This window comes from Poecilia latipinna, unplaced genomic scaffold, assembly GCF_001443285.1.
Source record: "Poecilia latipinna isolate Pla-1442-1.1 unplaced genomic scaffold, P_latipinna-1.0 Scaffold1065, whole genome shotgun sequence".
Classification (NCBI taxonomy): domain Eukaryota; kingdom Metazoa; phylum Chordata; class Actinopteri; order Cyprinodontiformes; family Poeciliidae; genus Poecilia; species Poecilia latipinna.
In genome coordinates, this window is record NW_015113681.1 from 93,269 (window position 1) to 112,354 (window position 19,086).

The following is a 19,086-nucleotide window of genomic DNA, read 5'->3' on the forward strand; positions in this document are numbered from 1 at the left end:
TCTACATTCTCCTACAGTTGGAGCAAACGGAGGAAGGGAAACTTGGTAAGCAGCATTTTATAGTTGCTACAGACATTAAAGCTGCAGTATGTAACTTTTAGAAAACATGTTTGGTTTTAATGCACTTATTTATTAAAACTGTCACCATGACATGACAATAAAGTATGAGACAGATAATCTGTGAAAGCATGGATCTCCTCTGCCGCCTTCTGCAGCTCGGTCAGGAACAGCCAATTAGAGACAGGAGGCGGGTCTTAGCGATGTCAATCAAATGACAGCGCATCCTGAGGATGGTGGGGCCTCCTGTTTTTAAAAATCACACACTTTAAGATGGTAACATATTACGCTATGCTCCAATTCCCCAACAGTTAGCTGATGGCATTTGGTGAGTAAATGTCTTCATTTAACCTCGTGTGTCACAGTTAAAATTATTCTGAACTTTGTGGTGATAGTTCTGACTGCAGATGTGGGCAAGTTTATGTACCTGTATTACTGCAGCAAAATCCTTACACATAAAGATCAACACTCATCTGCCTTACTTTAAAAGTGTGTTTTTTTTGTCTTTCCCATCTTCCTTTATGATTGAAAGAATGTTTTGAGGGGGGCATTTCATCTTATTCCTGCATGTGGCATCAGGTCACATTAATTCTGTCGCCGCTGTACTGATTAGATAAGGAGCCAACCTTCGAATGAAGTGATAAAAATCAGATTCTTGCCAGAAATCCCCCTCCCCTCACCAGAACAAGTTCATTGTCCCTTACATATTTCATTACCTAGGTCTGAACATTCCCCACTTTCAAGTCTCTCCCCCCCCATTTCGCTCTCTGTTGTGATTACAGAGTTTTCTCGTCTTTGTTGTTCAATCTCTGTTGTTTCAGCCGGCTCTGGCCTACCTCCAGGGAAGCTGTGATCACAGCAAGATTTCCATCCTTGGCAGCATCCAGAACACAACAAAGACACGCATGTTGGAGGAAAAACAAGGGGCTGCGCTGGAGGGATGCACACTTGAGACATGGAAGCGTCCAGCGACAGGCTTTTCTGCTGTAGCTGGCTGCGCCGCAGGGTTCCCTCGCCCCACAGGGAGGAACTGTACCACATCCTGAGGATGACGGGTCCTCTGGTAAGGACCTGCACTGCCTGCATGCCCCGTTCTGACCGCGTAGGTTACACCAGACGATCGACGTTCTCGGCCAAAGAAAGACAGAAGAGGTGTAAGCCTTACAGCCAGGACAGTATCTGGCAGAATTTAGTCGCTGACTGATGAAGGAGCGGAAAGAAAATGCCATTGTCAAAGCTCATTTATCAAATCCAAAGCTGTTGACAACAATAATTAATTGCAACTTGTGCTTACTGTAATATCATCTGTCACTGGTGGCTGCTTCACCTTTGATGTTAGCATTTTTCTTTCCAGCTGCTGTCTCGAATCCTCAATTACCTCCTGCCTTTTGTGGTCACAATGTTCTGTGGGCGTCTAGGGAACAACGTGATGGCCGGCTACGGGTTGGCTTCTGCTGTAAGTGATCAGAAAAATGAAACAATGATTATACGCTGCCAAAACACAAAAAAGGTATTTTTTGGTCTACATTTTCTAGTGCAAATGTCTTCGTACACTTACTAACTTTTCAGTAACTTTTCAGCAAGATATAGGAGCATGTTGAGAGTCAAATATTCCTTTCTCTTGATGTAAAAGTGCTAATTCCACTGGCAGATTATTTACATTTATAACTTGGGGAAAATTGTTTATTATAAGTGAAATAATCTGCTAGTGGACCTGGCACTGTTTCATCAATGTTGAGGAGTTATTTACTTAAAACAAGCTTCTATCTTTTACTAAAAACGTACTTGTTTTATTTCAGTTGTACTAAAATATTTACAGTAGACGCTAGACCAAAAATACTTTGTAAGATTTCGTCATATAATATCCTAACAACAAGTGGACAGAAATGACGGTTGTTTCTAAATGTATTGCATCATACCTTTTGCTTTAAAGTGAAAGGAATGTCACGTAAAACACTGCGGATTCCTTTCAGACCATCAACGTTACCACTGCAGCCACAGGGTATGGTCTGAGCCTGGCGTGTGATACTCTCATATCTCAGGTCTGGAAGCCATTTTGTCATATGTCAGTTTCATCAGAGCTTCTTTCAGGTCTGGAGTTTAAAATGTGTGTGATGTTTGACAGACGTTTGGGGGCAGGAACCTGCTGCAGGTGGGCGTGATCCTTCAGAGGAGCGTCATCATCCTGCTGCTGTTCTGCCTGCCCTGCTGGGGGCTGCTCATCAACGCACAGCCCGTCCTGCTGTGTGTGGGGCAGGACCCTGAGGTGGCCAGGTACCTCACTGACATAAACATGTTGCACTGCGTCCCATCAGACTGTTTTATGAAGCAAAAATTAACCCTCTGTGGGCCAAGAGAAGAGAAGCGCCTGTGTCATCCAATGCTGTTGATAAAGGATGTCACTCGTGCGTCAGATTTACAGGTGTACCTGAAACACACAAACACAAAGGTTCCGCCCAGAATAAAAGAATGCATTTAATTGGTCAAAATTGATGTAACGAATTTATTGAAATTAACATGTTAATGTCCTGGTACCTTAGTTCATATAGTTTTCTGGAGCTTACAGCTCACTAATTACTAATTACAGTAATTACTGGGTACTCTCTGGGAATTAATTTTGTATCATATGTTACTTGAGATAAAGAACTCATTTTGTTCCCAAAACGTAAACTGTTGGTATAAATAAATTATCTCCAAGTTATAGAAACATTTTTCATAAATTACAGAAAGTAACTTTTAATTACTTCGAAGGCACAAGTCTGTTTTTTTCTCTATCTATTATAATGAAAAAATATACATATTATTCTCTTTAAAACGTGAACACCAGAGCTTTTCAATCTTGCATATGGACAGAATTTACCAAGAATTTTAAAACTGGAATTATGACCAAGAGTTTCAACACATTCACATGGAATTTGCTCAATTTCTCTATCAAGTTATTTTTAATGTATTTCTGTGTAAAATTCTACCCTGTTTATCAAATGATATTTTCTTTAGATTTGAGAGCATTTTTAAACAATACAGTGGAGATTTTTTAAAAAGACTTTTCAGCTGAATAAAAACCAGCTGTTTCCTAAGCAAACCCTGTTGTGTCTGTTGACAGAATTGCTCAGCTGTATATAACAGCCTTCCTCCCCGCTGTGCCAGTGAGTCACACATTTATTCTAACAAACACAAGCTTTCATTAATGATTTAATTTTTTTTACCAGCGTCTGTGTCATAAAATATTAATAGGACAAATAAAGCATCTTTCTTTTTAGGCAATGTTTCTACACAACCTTCAAGTGTCTTACCTGCAGAACCAGGTGTGTCCAGAGGTTTGACACAAACACTGCTTATTGAAATGTCGCAAATCTTGTTGAATTCATGCTGATTTTTTATTTTTTTTTTATTTTTTATTTTTCTGTTTGCGTACTTAGGGTATAATCCTGCCACAGCTCTACACAGCCGCCGTGGCAAACGTAGCGAATGTCGCTACAAACTACCTCTTGCTTTACTGCCTGAACCTGGGAGTGAGGTCAGCATGCACACTCATTTCCAGACAAATGTGAACAGGACGATAACGCTCACTCTCATTATCTCGCTGCTGCTTGTGCGTTACAGTGGCTCTGCTGCGGCAAACACTCTGTCTCAGATATACATCTGTTCTTTTCTGTTCGCTTATATCCGGTGGAAGAGGCTGCATGTAAAAACATGGGAAGGTGAGGGACAGTATCACCCTCAGCGGTCGAAATGTTTTGAGATTTTAAACAAATTTTTCAGACATAAATGGGTTTGTGTCGCCCCCTGCAGGCTGGTCTGTGGAATCACTACAGGAGTGGGGCTCCTACATGAAACTGGCCCTCCCCAGTACCTTAATGAAGTGTTTTGAGTGGTGGGTTTATGAACTTGGTGGCTTCTTTGCAGGTAATATAGATACCGCATAAACTCACATCGTATACAATGATAACGACAAAAAACATAAGACATTCCTGTTTGTTTGTAACAATCAGGAATGCTGAGTGAGGACGAGCTGGCAGCCCAGCATGCTGTGATAATGATCGCTTTCATCACCTACATGGTAGGACCGACTGGACCTCAGAGCAGTGCCGACTCGTTTTTCAACAGTTATCGACTCAAACACTTTATGTTGTAATTCCTGAACACACAGTTTCCACTCGGCCTTCAAGCAGCGACATGCGCTAGAGTGGGGAATGCTCTCGGCGCAGGAGACCACGCCAGGGCCCTTCTGACCAGCAAGGTGTCCCTCTGTCTCGCAGGTGAGTGAAAACGTTTCTATTACAGCTTTTTCCATTTCTCACGGGTGTTGCTTCTTAGATTCCTCAACTCTTGTCGTGCAGCTACCTTTGCGGTTGTGGAAGGAGTTGTGCTTTGGTGCTCCAAAACGGTGATCGGCTTCATCTTCACGTCTGACGAGTGAGTCTGGACAGCTCTGTTAGTAACAAAATCAAATGAAATACAGGGTCAAGCAACTGTGCTACATTTGCGCAGCAAAAATCATTTGTGGCGTTATGATTTTTAAGATTTAAAAAAATTCTAACAAAAGTGATATAAATTGTGCTAAAACCTTTGTAGCACCACTAATAAATATATTAGTGGCAAAATAAACCAAATTTGCTTGATTTTGTAAATGCGGTGGGACTGCTTTGATGACCTTTGGTGACCTCTTTGATGACCTCTAGAAACATTTATGAATATCTTTAAAATGACAGCAGCATAAAACATTTTTGCAGCATGAATGTTGGTGTCAAATTTTGTGAATTTGACGCCAAATTTGCTGAACAAAAATTTGAGACCAATTTTGTGTCAAACTTCACACCTTCACTCAGCTCTACTTACTTTTCAATAACGGTAACACTCTGTTTAAAACACTGTCACATACTCAAATGACTAAATCTTACTTTCAGGAAGATCATAGGTTTGGTCTCTCATTTGATGAATGCCTACTGTTTCCTTCAGTTCTTTGATGGACTTGTGGTGAGTTCTAATGCTGTTTTTCTTTTTTTTACCCTTAAACATTTGCACATAACTTCAGGAATGTCCAGCCTGAAACTGTCAGAAAGTAAAGCTGCATGCATACTGACATGTGTTTCATACCTGCAGGGGGTTTGCACTGGCATCTTCTTGGGCACAGGCAAGCAGAAGATACCTGCTGTGGCTAACTTCGTGGGATACTACTGCATAGGCCTTACACTGAGCGTCACTTTCATGTTTGTTGCTAAACTGAGAGTTCTAGGTATTTAAACTCTGGTACTTGTTTGTAGATTTCTTATTATGATTTCTTTTTTATGAGAACGAAGCCATTTTGAACTTACCCAAGTTGTTTTCTGCACAGGTTTTTGGCTGGGACTGCTGGTTTGTGTCATTTTGCAATCAACTTTCTACATTATCGTCATCTTCAGACTGAACTGGGAGAAAGTGACAGAGGAGGTATGGTAAACAGCACATCGCATCACATTGCACCCACAAATTTTAAAGTAGGTTATTGAAGTTCAACTTAAACAAGGAGGGTTATATGTTATTAGTGGCAAAATCAACAGCTGGGAAGAGCGTATGGGAAGATAGATTGAAAAAATTTGCTGAGAACATTAGGAACATAATCAAACAAGAACAGCAAACATTTAACCAACCTCACCAAGCCTACACCAGAGACAACATGGATAGATTTTTAGTACTTAAAGCTATGGGCTACAGAAAATAAATAAAAAGACGGAAGTATGATCATCTCTACTGCCACAGAGTGTCTGCAAAAACCAAAATTTTTTTTTTTTTTTTTACATGAAATAAACTGCAGTCACAGCAGAAAATAGTTCTTACTTTTAGCTATGAATGCTTCTGTTAGAGTCCAAACCTAAATCAAATTTGGAAACGGTGACAAAGTTTTGAAAATATTTGTTCACAAAGGCTTTCCATCCACTAGAACTGAACTCTTTGCAGAAATGATCTATCAATCTCCAAGTAGAGCCTCACTTGAAAAGACAAACAAAGCACATGTAATTACAGTAATGGGGTTGTGTACAATGTATTTATTCAGGTGTGCTAGCTAGAAATACCTTCTACACTTTTCAAGTTTTTATATTTGTACAAAAAAATCCCTCCAAAACAGGAAAACCATGATCACTTCTCAGTGTAGCACTTTTCTGTTGCTACTTGCCAATAAAGGACGTGGATGTTTGTGGTTGCGGTGTGACAAATCACAAAACAAAGTTCACAGGGTGAAAATAATCTTTCAAGGATCACATAAAACCTCAGAGTGAATGTGATCCTTTATGCTTGAGCGTAGAAACTTTCTGACGTTCTGTTCTTCTGTTAAAGGCTTTGAAACGAGCTCAGAAAACCACCAACATGACATTACTAAGCACCTCTGGCCTCGCAGACGCTGAGGGAACAGGTCAGATGGCCTGGAATGGAAAAGTAAGCACACTCTGAAATTTAAAACATTTTTATTTATCAGTTTAATTTCTTTGTATAAATTAACACCCATATTTTGGTCTTTAGCAGAAGAAAATTAATAGAAGCGTGATGGTATTCTTTTCCACAGTCAGCAGATGGATACATATGTGTTGGTACAGAGGATCAGGACGGACATGCTGAAAGGCCAGGTGGCCGTGAGGTCAGCCGGACAGACGGCCACCTCTCCACCACCCAGCTGATCGTCCGCAGAGGCCTCGCTGTGTTAGCCGCGGTGGCTCTGCTAGCTGTCGGAGCAGTCGTGCACTTCCTTGTTCCTTTGCCAGAGTTCCGGTCTGCAGAGGGCAACCGCACCGCAGCAGGTCGGATCAATGCAACGCATCCGCCTGATCCAATTTTCTCCACTGTGCTGGTCCCTAATGGACAGTCAAAGTGAGTCGGAGCTGATGTTCGAACAGTCTTCAGTTTGACTCAGCTCTCTCTGACAATATGTGACTGTAACGATCCATATACTAATTAGAGATAACTCTTGTCATTCTAGAGAACAATCTCGCTTTAAAAATCATAATCATGCTACTTTTGCTCTGTCTGTTTTCTCTTTGCTTCCTGCTGATCATCTTACACCTTTCCCCTGTCAGGCTGCGTCCCGAGTCGCAGACGTCTATGTTTTGCTTTCCGGTTGAGGCAAAGAACTTTGCTCGCTCACTGCAATGACACTTTACTCATAGTCAAGTTCGTGATCAGCAGGTTTATGATGATTCCAGCAGCCAGGATCAATAGCATCCCAGCCAGAGCTAAACCTCTTCGCAGAACCAGGCTCCTGAAGGAGGGCTGGACTTCCAGCGAAACCTCTTCTGTGTCAACCAGATACATGGTGTCTCTCACGCTTAGCGAATGATCTGCGTCTTCTGATTGGGGACCTGTTCATGGAAATGTGAAAGACACACATTTAGACTCTTTTGGAACATGATGTGTAACTGTTAGCTTGTCTGAAGCTTTATTAAAACAGAAGAGACCAGCTAATGAGGACTAAACAGACAGGAGTCCATTGTTAAGCGTCACCCAGAGACCTCGACAAAGTGATTCCAATGGTTGTGGAAATTTTACATGTAGGAAAAGCAAAGTAGTTTCTCCCCAGGTTAGGGAACAACAGACCATATTTTTACCCACAGAGAGAGCAAGGCTTTTGGCTGAGCTGCTTGCTGGGTATTTTCTGTGGAAGCATTGGGTTTGAGCTTGTTTACACTGTTCGTCAACATGCTTGAGAAGGAGCTGAGGGGAAGAACAGTTCTTTTGATGTGCCACAAGATACATGTGGAGACGGCTGGGTGAATGACTGAATGTAGTGTGAAGCACTTTGAGGTCCTCTGGACTTGTGTACAAGTACAGGCCTTTAGCATTTTTACCATGAGAAGAGCTGCTGCTTATTTTGGGGAAGTCAACTGGGGAAAGTACCTTCTGGCTGCCTTGTTGCAAACGTTTGTACAGTAAGCATTGGTAGTTATACACAATGCAGTTTGTACTTTCCCAGAATTAAAGTGTCGAGGTTTTTTTTCTTGAACTTAAACTGTACTTTCTGAGCTTACTTTCTAGAACTTTAATTATACTTTTTGAACTTGGAGCTTACTTTGCTGTACTTATAGTTCTTGAACTTAGAGGTTACTTCCCAGATATTAGGAATTACTTCTGAAAACCTGGCTTGTCTACTAAATTCTACCCCTCTTATATTTTTATATTCTTTCTGGACTGGAAAAATATTGGAGCCCCAGAGAGTGTCTTTAGGGATGTCTGGCTTTATGGGCTATTATAAGGATGACTTAGCAAAAATGTTTAACACAGTAAATTGTGTTAAACATTAGGGAAGTGAAACTTTAATGGAACATTATGTGCCGACTTCTTTTAATCTTTAACTGAAAATCATAACATTTGCAGAAAACGAGACATTTGTATGAACTAAACCATTCTTGAGACGATGCCTATGAAGCATCTGACAACTTTCCTGTGACTGAAACTTACATTTAAACCTGCAGTATAACTTGTTTCCCACCGTCTTGGTTTCACCCGTGCACACACAGTGGATGCTATCCAATGAATAATCATTTCCCTCTGAAGGTGATCACGTATCACTTTGTCTGTTTTCTCCTATAGGTGACCCTGGTCTGATGACCACATGATAGAAACCAAAGGAAAAGGAGAACTATTGCTCTCTTCTTTTCAAGCTTCCTGATAATACTGATTGTTGGCCTTGTTTAAGTTTTTCCCTGTTTGTTTGTTGTTGGGTTAAGGCTATAGATGGGAAACTGATTCTACAACCTTCTTTGGGCTGTTGTAGGTGATTGTTAATGACGAATAATCTGTTGTTGTCTTTGATTAATAAATGTCTGTTAGTCATGACTGCATTGTGTTGATGGTCTCATATTGGTCCACATTGATAGAAATCCTCTACATGAATGGAGAAAAGCAGTACAGCATCTCTTTCTTACTTGTGTCTGAAGAACTGCCCATCACGCCTGCTCTGATCCGAGCCTGAAAGATAAAATCATGTTTAAATCAAATGTTATTGAAGAAAAAAAATCTTTGATGTTTTAGAATAAGCAACATTTTAACTTGAAATGCGAACCTCTGTTGTAGCCGTCTTCCAGTTCATCCTGAGCAGATAGAAAATCAGGAATGTGGATTGCAGTGACACACAGATAAACAGCCCAGTCCATAGACCTTGGTAAAGAAAGATATTATACATCATGTCGGATCAATTTTAAAATCTAAATAAAGACTTAGAATTTCATTGTTTTGAGACACTTTTTAACTTTAAATCTTACCCTTTATTCCTTGTTTGGCAGCAAACATCAGGGGGATTCCAATAGGAAATCCGATGCCATAAAATCCCAAGAAGTAGCAAATAGCCCCAACTCTCTGTTTACCCGCCCCTCTGATGATCCCACCAGAGGCAGCCTGGTTGTGTGGAGTGTAAAAGAAAAGATTAGACTTCACAAAAAGTGACGTTACACACCCCTCTAAAAATGGTAGCTTCTCGTAATGTAAAAATTTAGACTGATTAGGGTGAAATACAGCAAAAGTACACATGGAGAGCAAAGGGAACGTTTACTCTAAAGGAACACAACCAGCGCTTGCCCAAAAGTCCTACAGCGTCTTTGTTGTTCCTGTTGGACGATTGGAAGATTCGCCAAAAAGTTTTTATCTTTTATCTGTGCCAGTTTTTGTTATGTCAGCATCATCAACATCGTTCTTTTTTACTGATCACTATTCTCACTTTGCCACAGAGTACATACACTGAAATGCTGTTAATTCTTTTGTAACCCTCTCCTGATTGATGCAAACTGTGGTTTGAGCTGCAATGCACATCTGAGAAAAGACATTAGTCTAAGTCATTTGTCTTGGTGGGATAAAATGTGTGCACACTTATGTAAACAAGTCATCTTAGCATAATCTTTTCTTTACTCTTTCACGTTAACAGATTTGTTTTTCAATTGAACACATACATTAAAAGGTCTAAAATGTTTTTCAGTGATTTACAATGATATAATTGTCATCACAAAGGCTTCAGGGGTATGTGCATTTTTTAGATCTGCTTTTCTTTGAGTATACTTTTGTGATCTTTTAAACATTTTTCTGTAGGAAATGACAAAGATACTTACAGACATGGCATCCAGGATGATGAATGGAGCGTAAAAAGATATAATTTCTGCAACCCTTTCCCTAATTTGCCTGAAAACAAAATTATATATAGTAAATATCACTGTAGTACTATTATGATAATCATGAAGATACAAAAGCTATTCTTATTAATCTCATTAACAAAAGTGACTGTTTTTCTTCCTGAAATTGCACAGTGTAGATCAGTGTTTCCCAACCCTGGTGTTTTAGATGTTCCCCTGCTTCAACACACTTGATTTCAATTGATGGCTGATTGGGGTGTGTTGAAGCAGGGGAACATCTAAAACATGTAGGTCAGTGTGCCTTGAGGACCAGGGTTGGGAAACACTGGTGTAGAGCACCTGATTACAAATAACACAAACCTTTGGACCTAGTTTTTATGTCGCACAGTATGTCAGCCAGGTTCACAGGTTTACAATTAGATAAGGCCTACTTTAATGCTCAAAGGCCAATCTGAGTCATCTCTTCAGTAGTCGAGCGTGACTTCACCTTTCACAAACAGGACTGACTCCAGTTGGTTTAATGTTAAACATGTACTTACTCATCATATGTGAAGATGTAAGAGATATGATTCTTCAGACACCCGATGAGGACGGCCAAGCAAACGGACACCGATCCTGTTGTAAAGGGCAACATGCCAAGTGAGCTAACAACACACACTTACTATGCTGCTGCTAAAGAACATGTATAGAGATTGTGGGAAAAGACGAACTTTTACTTTATTAAATCATGTTTTCACATATTACGTTAAAGGTTCCAAGCTTTCAGATCCTGTGAAAAAACTCATCATGTGAATGAATGCCATAATAATTTTGCTCAAGGCATCTAAATGGGGGACATATTATACCAAATTCAGAAATTTTACACTTTTTTATACTTCCATTTGGATTTCTACTGCTTATAAAGGCAGCCCAAGAGCTACCAAACATCGAAAAGCTGGTTTTCTTGGTTGTGCAGGAGGCTCAACTAATGCTTTTCAAAGATCTACAGTTGTATAATTTCACATCTGTTTGCACCCATTTCCACATGTGTCTAAATGTTAAATTGGGGTGGAGGGGAGGGACCAAAATGTAATTTAACCGTACTTCAACCACATTATGATGTTTACACTAGAAACTAGACCAAAACACTTGGCATTATCTTGTGTTTTTGCAGTAAAAAGCTCATATATATAGATTTTTTTTTTTTGCCCTAGCATTGACTCAGCGTTTTACTACAGATGATTGGATCACTTTAAAGTGTCTCAAAAAGTGAGAAAGAAGTCTAAATGCGTATATGATTTAAGTGCTCACTGACCTCCACAGAATATTGCAGCTTTCGCAGACAGCTTGGCCTGCTCCGTTTCTCCGGCTCCCAAAGCATTTCCGACTCTCACATTGCCTGCAACGCTGAAACCCAACGGGAACTACCACAACGTAAAAACGTTACCAATTTGAAAACCTTTTCTTCACTGCTAGCTTCAAAAAGCTCACCATGTAGGCAATATTTGCCAGTTGGTATACGACCGACTGAGTTCCAAGCTCAACCTCACTTATCAGACCTTTCAAACCGATACAGGTATTAGATTTCAAAGTTGTTTTAGAAAGTAAAACATCTTCACATTTGTAATTTGGGATAGGCCATTACCTGCCAGAAAACCTCCAATCTCATATGTCCACCACTCCACACACATCATGACCATTCCAGGAACAGCCAATTGGATATAAGATTTCCAGTCGGTGAGGCATTCTTTGGACCAGCCTATATATGACAGAAGAAAGGAAGTTAAATGCATATTATACATGGTTAGTGTTGTACAAAAACTTATTCAAACTCTTCAGCTCACATGGATTATATGAATAAAACACATTCATGTTTCAAATTTAGGCTAATTTATTAACAAATAAGATTGGCATGACCGTTAGGTGTTATGTATTCAATACTGACCACTCAAAGCACTTTAGACCAGAGCCACATTCACACACTGATACGCAGATTAGTAAGTAACATGTGACCAGACGAAGACAGAATTAAACCCATAACTAGATGTGTTCGGAAAAACTGCAATGGAAACACTTCTGTTCGCATCACACAAGTCACATGATCAACAGCCGGATGTCACAACTGGTGAAAATGATGAAAAAGACGACAACAGGAAGTAGTAGGAGGATAATGATTAGTTTTTTTTGGACAATGTTCAGCTGGCTCCACCAGAGCTCTCTTAGCATCACAGTTCATGAAAAATTGCGTGTCATTCAAGTGTATTGAGTCCACAGCTTTTCTGTAAATTGGCAGACTACAATAACCCAAAACAGTTATTGACACTCCCTGGTATAAGGGGTTTGTCACGCCAACGCCTGAATAAGACGCCAACCGCTGATGGTTGACAGATGATGAGTGCCAGCTGGCTTAAGTATCTGCTTAGCTGTTTAGCTGGCTGCTTAAGTGTCTGTTTAGCTAGCCTGTTTACATCTGTCACCACCATGCGTTTTAATGACTTATGTTCACAGTCTTATTCACATGTAATTTTAATTTTATTTCTTAATTGGTGGAAACAATGCAATTGCAAAATGGTGTTTGTTTTTTTACATTAACAGAATATTGACAAAAATGTGCGCACATTTGTAATGGAAACACAGCTTCTGTCAGCCATTCATCCATCTCTTCAGTTCAACTTCAGTTAATCGCCCCTTCCACCCTCAGTTTCCCCTGTTCTAATCAACCATTGGCTCCTTGTTCTGTAATTAACTCTTCAGCTTAAATATCTCTGTTGGTCAGCTCATCCTGTTTCTCACCAATCAGTTTCTTATGGTCCTGTAGTGATATGTAATTTTGGTTTTCCCAGTATTTGAATTCCCTTTTCAAGTAAAATAGTTTGTTTGCTGCTTTTCCCCTCCTGTCATTTGGGTCCTGCTATTCACCATTAAATAACATCACAATTATTTAGTCACCTGCCCAGGTTTTCTTGTGAAGACCTTTCCACATGATGTAAGCATAAAGGAATCCAGCCAAGGCAAACTCAGACAAAGTGTTGGCAACAGCGGAGCCCCTGAAGATCATATAAATATGCCCTTGTTTAATATGTAAATATATGCATTTGTGTAAAATACAATAATAAATGTGTGAGACACTCACGCTACTCCCATTTTCAATACAAAGAGCACAATGTAGTTAATGAGGGCGTTGAGCAGATTGACAATTAGACCTGTGATGACCTGCGGCCAGATGATGCCCTGAAATAAAAGTGCCACATGTTTTTAATTAGCAACTTAGCACGTTCAAAGTGACTTGTCTCCAACAAAGAAAGGACATAAGTTGATAAAAAATTCAATCGTATACACTCCATCCACCATCTGTAATCCGGCAGACATAAAAATTGATGGATAGAATTACTTTTTGTTCTCTTTTCTTTTTTATTTTCATTTCTTGTACCATACTCATTTAGGACGCTCTGACCTCTTTGCTATTTGAATTCATAGTTGACAAAACCCCTTTAAATCTGACCTGACATAATAAATTATCACATTTTGCACATCTAATCTTTTAGGAAACGGGACGTGAATCACTATATAGTTCAACTCCACCAGATCTAAGTGCAATATTTCAGCTTATGTAGGGTTAAAATAATGGACCTACCTGGTTCTGGAGATATCGTGATTCTAAGGAAAACATGAAAGTAGCCTGTAATATGACAAAAAAAAAGATTTACTGAAGTTGTTGGCATAATTTCAAAAGATCTACTTTAATCAGCATCAACACCAGGTTTTGCTTTTATGCCGGAACAATTTTATTACAGGATAATAACGTCTACTGACTTTATTAATCTGATTCTTATGTCTTTATTTTATTGCTTGTGAACTGTCACAGAATGAATTTGTCTGAGCCGACATGCCAAGGTTTACATTCCTGGAGATGTTGTTCAGCATCTGCAAAAGGAGTCAGACTGTCTTCCCTAATGTTATCATCTTTTGTCCTTACTATGCAACTGTTGCTCTGTCTGTTGTCTGGCAGTTTTTAGTGTCTCATGTTGTAGTTCTCATAACATGTGAATGATGGTAATAGATATGACTCATTGATTTTTTTTCCCCATAACGTTTTAAAGGGGCAGTATTATGTATTATACAATTATATTGTGCTATTCTGTAGCACAATCAAATAACTATGTTAGCTTCCGTTGTTATAAAAATGCTGTATATATCAAATATATATATAAGAAATTTGACTTTGTAATTTAACGCCTTGCAATTTGGGCCTGTCTCTTTAAAAACTCCTGCTCTGTCTTCAGGAAGTCATCACAACATGGCTCCTCTATTAACCCTTTAGCAACTTTTTTACCAGCATTACACTGAGAAGTAGCTCGTATAATGAGCTCAGCAGATGTGCAGTTTCACCAGATGATTGCTAATTGCTGCTGGCTACTCTGAAGGAACCGAGTGGGAGATATGCTCGGTGAGGAGGAAGCTTGAAAGATGCAGCTCCAAGGGGGGGCTAGGTCCACCAAGGTGTTTTGCACCGCTGAATGGTTACCATGGGAGATTAAAGGATTTCTCAAAAAAGCACAAAAGAATCAAGGCAACACTTCAGGTGTGTTTTTAATGAAGAAATAACATTATAATATGATGTAAAGCTAAAAAAAGTTGATTGTACATAATACTGCCCTTTTAAAGTAGCTTACTTATGTGGGTTATAGCAATGAGAGAACAAATGTGAACATTAGCGTATGAACTTTACATGACATGAAGAGGCAGCTTAAGCCCCATAGTGTAAAGTATATGGAACTCTAAGCTTTATTATTTTACAGTGTTTGTTTCATTTATGAAACAAATTTCATTTATGATTAGAGGGTTAATATATAACTTTATATAACTGTGTAGTCTCTGTTTCCCGGTCAGACTAGAGTACAGAAGATAAAGGTACACAAGCATATGGACGCAAAACAAGTCAACAGATTAGGGGTGCACTGATTTATCAGCCAGCCGAGTTATCGGCGCCAATGTCCTTAATTTTGGGAGATCTGTTATCGGTCAATACTTTCATGTGAAGCCAATCTTATTCATCGATCTCATCTACCCCAGCAAAGAACCACTATTCTCTTCTACTTTCCCATGAGAGAAGTTTGACCGACAGACCAGTGCAGGTCATGTCTGCATGTTTTCTTTAAATTTGGGGAACATTTAATGCAGCTAAAATAATCTTTCTTCATAGTGTGAATTAAGAAATGACCAAAGTTTTAGTGTTTTATGGATGTTTTGTTCTCTGCCCAACATCCAGACTGTGACAGTACTAAACTTTTAGGACTTTCTATCTTAAATAAGCCAATTGGAGGCCTGGAATGTAGAACATACTCACTGGAAGTGATGGCATGAAGATTTTTACATACATCTGAGCCAAACTATGGAGAGATTTCACAGTCAAAAATCAAAGCAAGCATTATTATCAAGTCCAAGAAGCAAAGGATGGAGTGGTTCCTAAGAGACAGCTAGCTGACCTGGCGACTTCTGGCGCCTGTCTGACCGCCAAGAGAATGGGCTCTGTGTTGATGAGAATGGCCCAGCAGGGGAAACAAGCCAGCAACAGAATGAGGATGGACCGCTGCAGAATGACTCCGACTCTCAGGAGGTTACCGCTCCCATAGGTCTAAAAATATAGAGGGGATGTTTCAATCCAATGCAGAATGCTAAGAAAACTTCAGCCATGCCAGTTTGTTTAATATGTACATAATATGTACGGACTGTAAGTTGCTACATGTTTCACACGGTTTTAACAATGCGCATTTGCGATATCTGTATCAGTATCAAATACAGATATCTGATACTAATACTAGATCAGGTATTGGTGACAACGTGCCTGATTTATAAGGGTAGATCTACTCAGTCTAAATCTATGCTTTGTGCTCTGAGCAACATCATGCTTTATTTATTTCACTTAGAATTCCTAATCCACCTTCTGAACCATTTGAAAGAAGGTTTATTGAAGGTAGTCAATCTATTGCTTTCATCAGTTTCTTATGTTGCATTGGCTGTTATAATCCTAATTGCACTGACTGAGAAAACTAAAGTTTTGTTGTTTTTACATGTTTGACCAAGCTTGTGAAGCTGTTGGTGAATCTAAGTCTGCTGGACTGGTGCAAAGTTGGCACATAAATTTGTAATTTGGTACATTTATGTCTGTGTTTTTTTTTTTTTTAAAAAGAGACATTTGAAGTCAGTTCAGCACTGATTAGGTTCGGTATTGCCTGATACTAAACATCAGATATCAGTATCGGAAGTCAAAAAAGTGGATCGGTGCATCTCTACTTATTGTACATATTTGTGTTACCGATTCATATTTCATTAAATGTTAAAATATTTCTGTGTGGCCTATGCATATGTACATGTGTCTAGTTATTAGTGGTTGATGCTCATACCTGTGATATCAGCGTATCACATGCTGATGCCAACCCAAAACCAATGGATATACCTGTGACATTAATCATCTGCGGAAGTAACAAAAAACAAAAAACAAAACAAGGATTGAACTATTTAATTGGTTCATGACATTTAGTTCAACAGGAAGTTGTTGTTGTTTTTTTTTATACTTACAGCTATGGCCAAAGACACTCCCGCCAACTCTGTCTTCCCAAGATGGCCGCAAAAAACTGTACTGACAAAACTCAAAGCATACCCCATTAATTGGGCCAACATCTGAAAGTCAACATACACAGAAATCTGAGACAACGCAAACATATTTGTAAGTTAATACTTAGAATACAATTGTACCCATGTAGATTGCTTAACCTTTCTCATAGAACACACATACAGAGGTATTTTTGGTGCAAAACTATTTGTGGAGGATTAGTGACTCGCATACGCAGTTTTGCGGAGTTGCATTCACTGACTTGTGTCTGTGTTAAGAAAAGAAAAATTACAAAATAAATATCTGCATGAAGATTTTAATACAGAAAGATTATTATACATTAGTTTTGCTGCAAATGTATTGGACTGAGTGTAGCAAAAAATATTAGAGCAATACTTTTACATTTTATCATTTGTGGAACATAATCTGTGAAGTGGAACAGTATAGTTTGTGTCTGTGAATGATAAAGAAATATTCGCAAGTTTTTTTTTTTCTGACATAAGAATGCAGATTAATTTCGCACCATTTGGATCATAACTAAGATTTTTTTTTAAGTGTGACTCAAATAATATAATTTGTGTTTTGTGCTGAAAAGGGGGAATGGTTGTAACTGCTGTTTTGTATTTGTGAAAGAATGAAGAGTGGGAGAATCTACAATTACAAAACTCCTAAAGAATTTTTCTCAGCAACTTCAACTTCTCAGTTACAAGAGAGAAGTTGAAGTTCTCTCTTGTAACTTCAAGAGAGAACTTGAAGTTACAAGTTCTCTCTTGTAACTTCAAGAGAGAACTTGAAGTTACAAGTTCTCTCTTCAAGAGTTCAAGAGAGGGCTAGAAAATGATTTAGTTAACGTATTCTAAGAAAGGGGCGACGGCTCATTTAAACACAGAACGCTTACCACTGGTGCGGCCAGCTTGGACATCTCTTTAATTTCACCTTTAAAACCCAACGGAACCAGCGTGCGGATCTGTCTTACTGCCCAACACTCGGTCCACGCAGGAAAAGGTGTCCTCTGAGCGCTTCCGTCCATGTCTGAGATCAAAACTAGCTTCACAGTCTCTCGGCGCGTCTTTAGTAAGAACTTTTGATTCGTTAAGCTTCTCTTCCTTATGAGGAAAAAATGACAAGGAAGAGCTTCTGGAGAAGTCAGCGCACATCCGCTAGTTCTCTGGTCTTCCGCTGTTATAGGTGGTCCTCTTATGTGGGTCAGCTGTGAGAAGCTGTTGCCAGGTGACCCAGTTTATCGCCCGTGACTTCGCCTACCAGGAACGTTTTTTTGCCCTGCTATAACAGCGTACACGATTCCTTGAAAGCTCTCCTGGTCAGATGCGGAATGTGAACGTGAAAAAACGCGACGACTGATGAAACCCGGTGTAAACTGTCGTATAACGTCACGCGGGTGAACCATTCCCTCTAAATTGAAGGACAATTCCGGTGGATATAAAACTTAATCATAACTCACCTTCTTTTCGTTTCCTCTTTCTTTCTTTCCTTCTTCCTTCCTTTCTTTCTTTCTTTCTTTCTTTCTTTTCGCAAAATAGAATTGATATAGTTATGACAATAAATTATAAAGGGATGGTATGTATTTTTTTTTACAGAACATATACAATGTTGTCTTCAGAATTTTTATAAACATACTGTATGTATCAAACATAACCTAAAACAAATTTGACGGCACAGCTGACTTCTTAAAATTGACTTATGTCCCTTTGAGATGCTCCTACTCTTTCCAACATTCCCGCTTCAGTATGTCATCACAACAAATGCTACTCTTAATATTGTTTAACCTTTATTTGGAGAGCTGGACTGAGCTGTAGCAGTAGATGCAATATTATTATTAAGCATTACTATTCTTACCTGAGTAAAATTTGTGGATATTCAACCCAACTTCAATGAATAAGGAAAAAACAAACATTTTAACCAAAATGTCCAAGTCACAGAATTTGAACACATGCTTTGTTGTTCTGATTCTGTCTGCTGAGCCTGTTGCCCACATCATTCAGTTTAAAAGACATTATAGATAATGCCATATGGTTTGGCTGATTTGCTAGGTATACTAACAAACAATTGAACAAATGAAGTCAGTAAAACAAAACGTCCTCTGAGCAGCAAGGTATTACAGTGATCCTACGAATTCTGGGGAAGAAATGTTTCCTGTAGCAACTGTAAGCGACCACCAGAGGGAGCTAAATGCCAGCTAACCAACCTTACAGTAGGCTACCCCATGTTACGGTGGGTTTAAATAATGATTTAGTAGTTTTAATTGATTAATTTTGTTTACAATTGTTCAAAAATAATAAAAAAATAAAACAAAGCCACGAATATAAGCGCAATTTTCTGAACTAACTT

The 19,086-nt window shown here is 39.1% G+C and overlaps 2 protein-coding genes across 4 annotated transcripts; one reads left to right on the top strand and one right to left on the bottom strand.

The window, feature by feature from the left end:
- The first annotated feature begins 168 nt into the window (after nt 1–168).
- Nucleotides 169–8,865, top strand: LOC106959296 (multidrug and toxin extrusion protein 1-like). 2 transcript variants are annotated; one of them, XM_015051781.1, is made up of 18 exons: nt 169–1,120; nt 1,412–1,513; nt 2,031–2,099; nt 2,183–2,331; nt 3,161–3,203; nt 3,318–3,362; nt 3,477–3,574; nt 3,661–3,758; nt 3,850–3,963; nt 4,050–4,117; nt 4,208–4,316; nt 4,398–4,473; nt 4,965–5,034; nt 5,161–5,293; nt 5,393–5,487; nt 6,373–6,471; nt 6,599–6,900; nt 8,617–8,865. In XM_015051781.1, exons 1-18 carry the CDS (start codon nt 1,013–1,015, stop codon nt 8,618–8,620), a joined length of 1,782 nt encoding a protein of 593 aa, XP_014907267.1. In that variant the 5' UTR covers nt 169–1,012; the 3' UTR covers nt 8,621–8,865. The 2 variants fall into 2 exon arrangements, with proteins under 2 accessions (XP_014907267.1, XP_014907265.1); XM_015051779.1 differs by lacking the exon at nt 8,617–8,865 and having other exon boundaries at nt 169–385; nt 879–1,120; nt 6,599–6,954.
- On the bottom strand, nt 7,064–18,114 carry LOC106959298 (multidrug and toxin extrusion protein 1-like). 2 transcript variants are annotated; one of them, XM_015051783.1, is made up of 17 exons: nt 17,636–18,113; nt 16,704–16,805; nt 16,529–16,597; nt 15,611–15,759; nt 15,472–15,514; nt 13,759–13,803; nt 13,258–13,355; nt 13,074–13,171; nt 11,770–11,883; nt 11,616–11,683; nt 11,440–11,548; nt 10,685–10,760; nt 10,125–10,194; nt 9,288–9,420; nt 9,089–9,183; nt 8,952–8,994; nt 7,064–7,388 (listed from the first exon to the last, which is right to left on the bottom strand). In XM_015051783.1, the coding sequence occupies exons 1-17, from the start codon at nt 17,765–17,767 to the stop codon at nt 7,171–7,173; spliced, it is 1,662 nt and encodes a 553-aa protein (XP_014907269.1). In that variant the 5' UTR covers nt 17,768–18,113; the 3' UTR covers nt 7,064–7,170. The 2 variants fall into 2 exon arrangements, with proteins under 2 accessions (XP_014907269.1, XP_014907270.1); XM_015051784.1 differs by lacking the exon at nt 16,529–16,597 and having other exon boundaries at nt 17,636–18,114.
- Nucleotides 18,115–19,086: the final 972 nt, after the last annotated feature.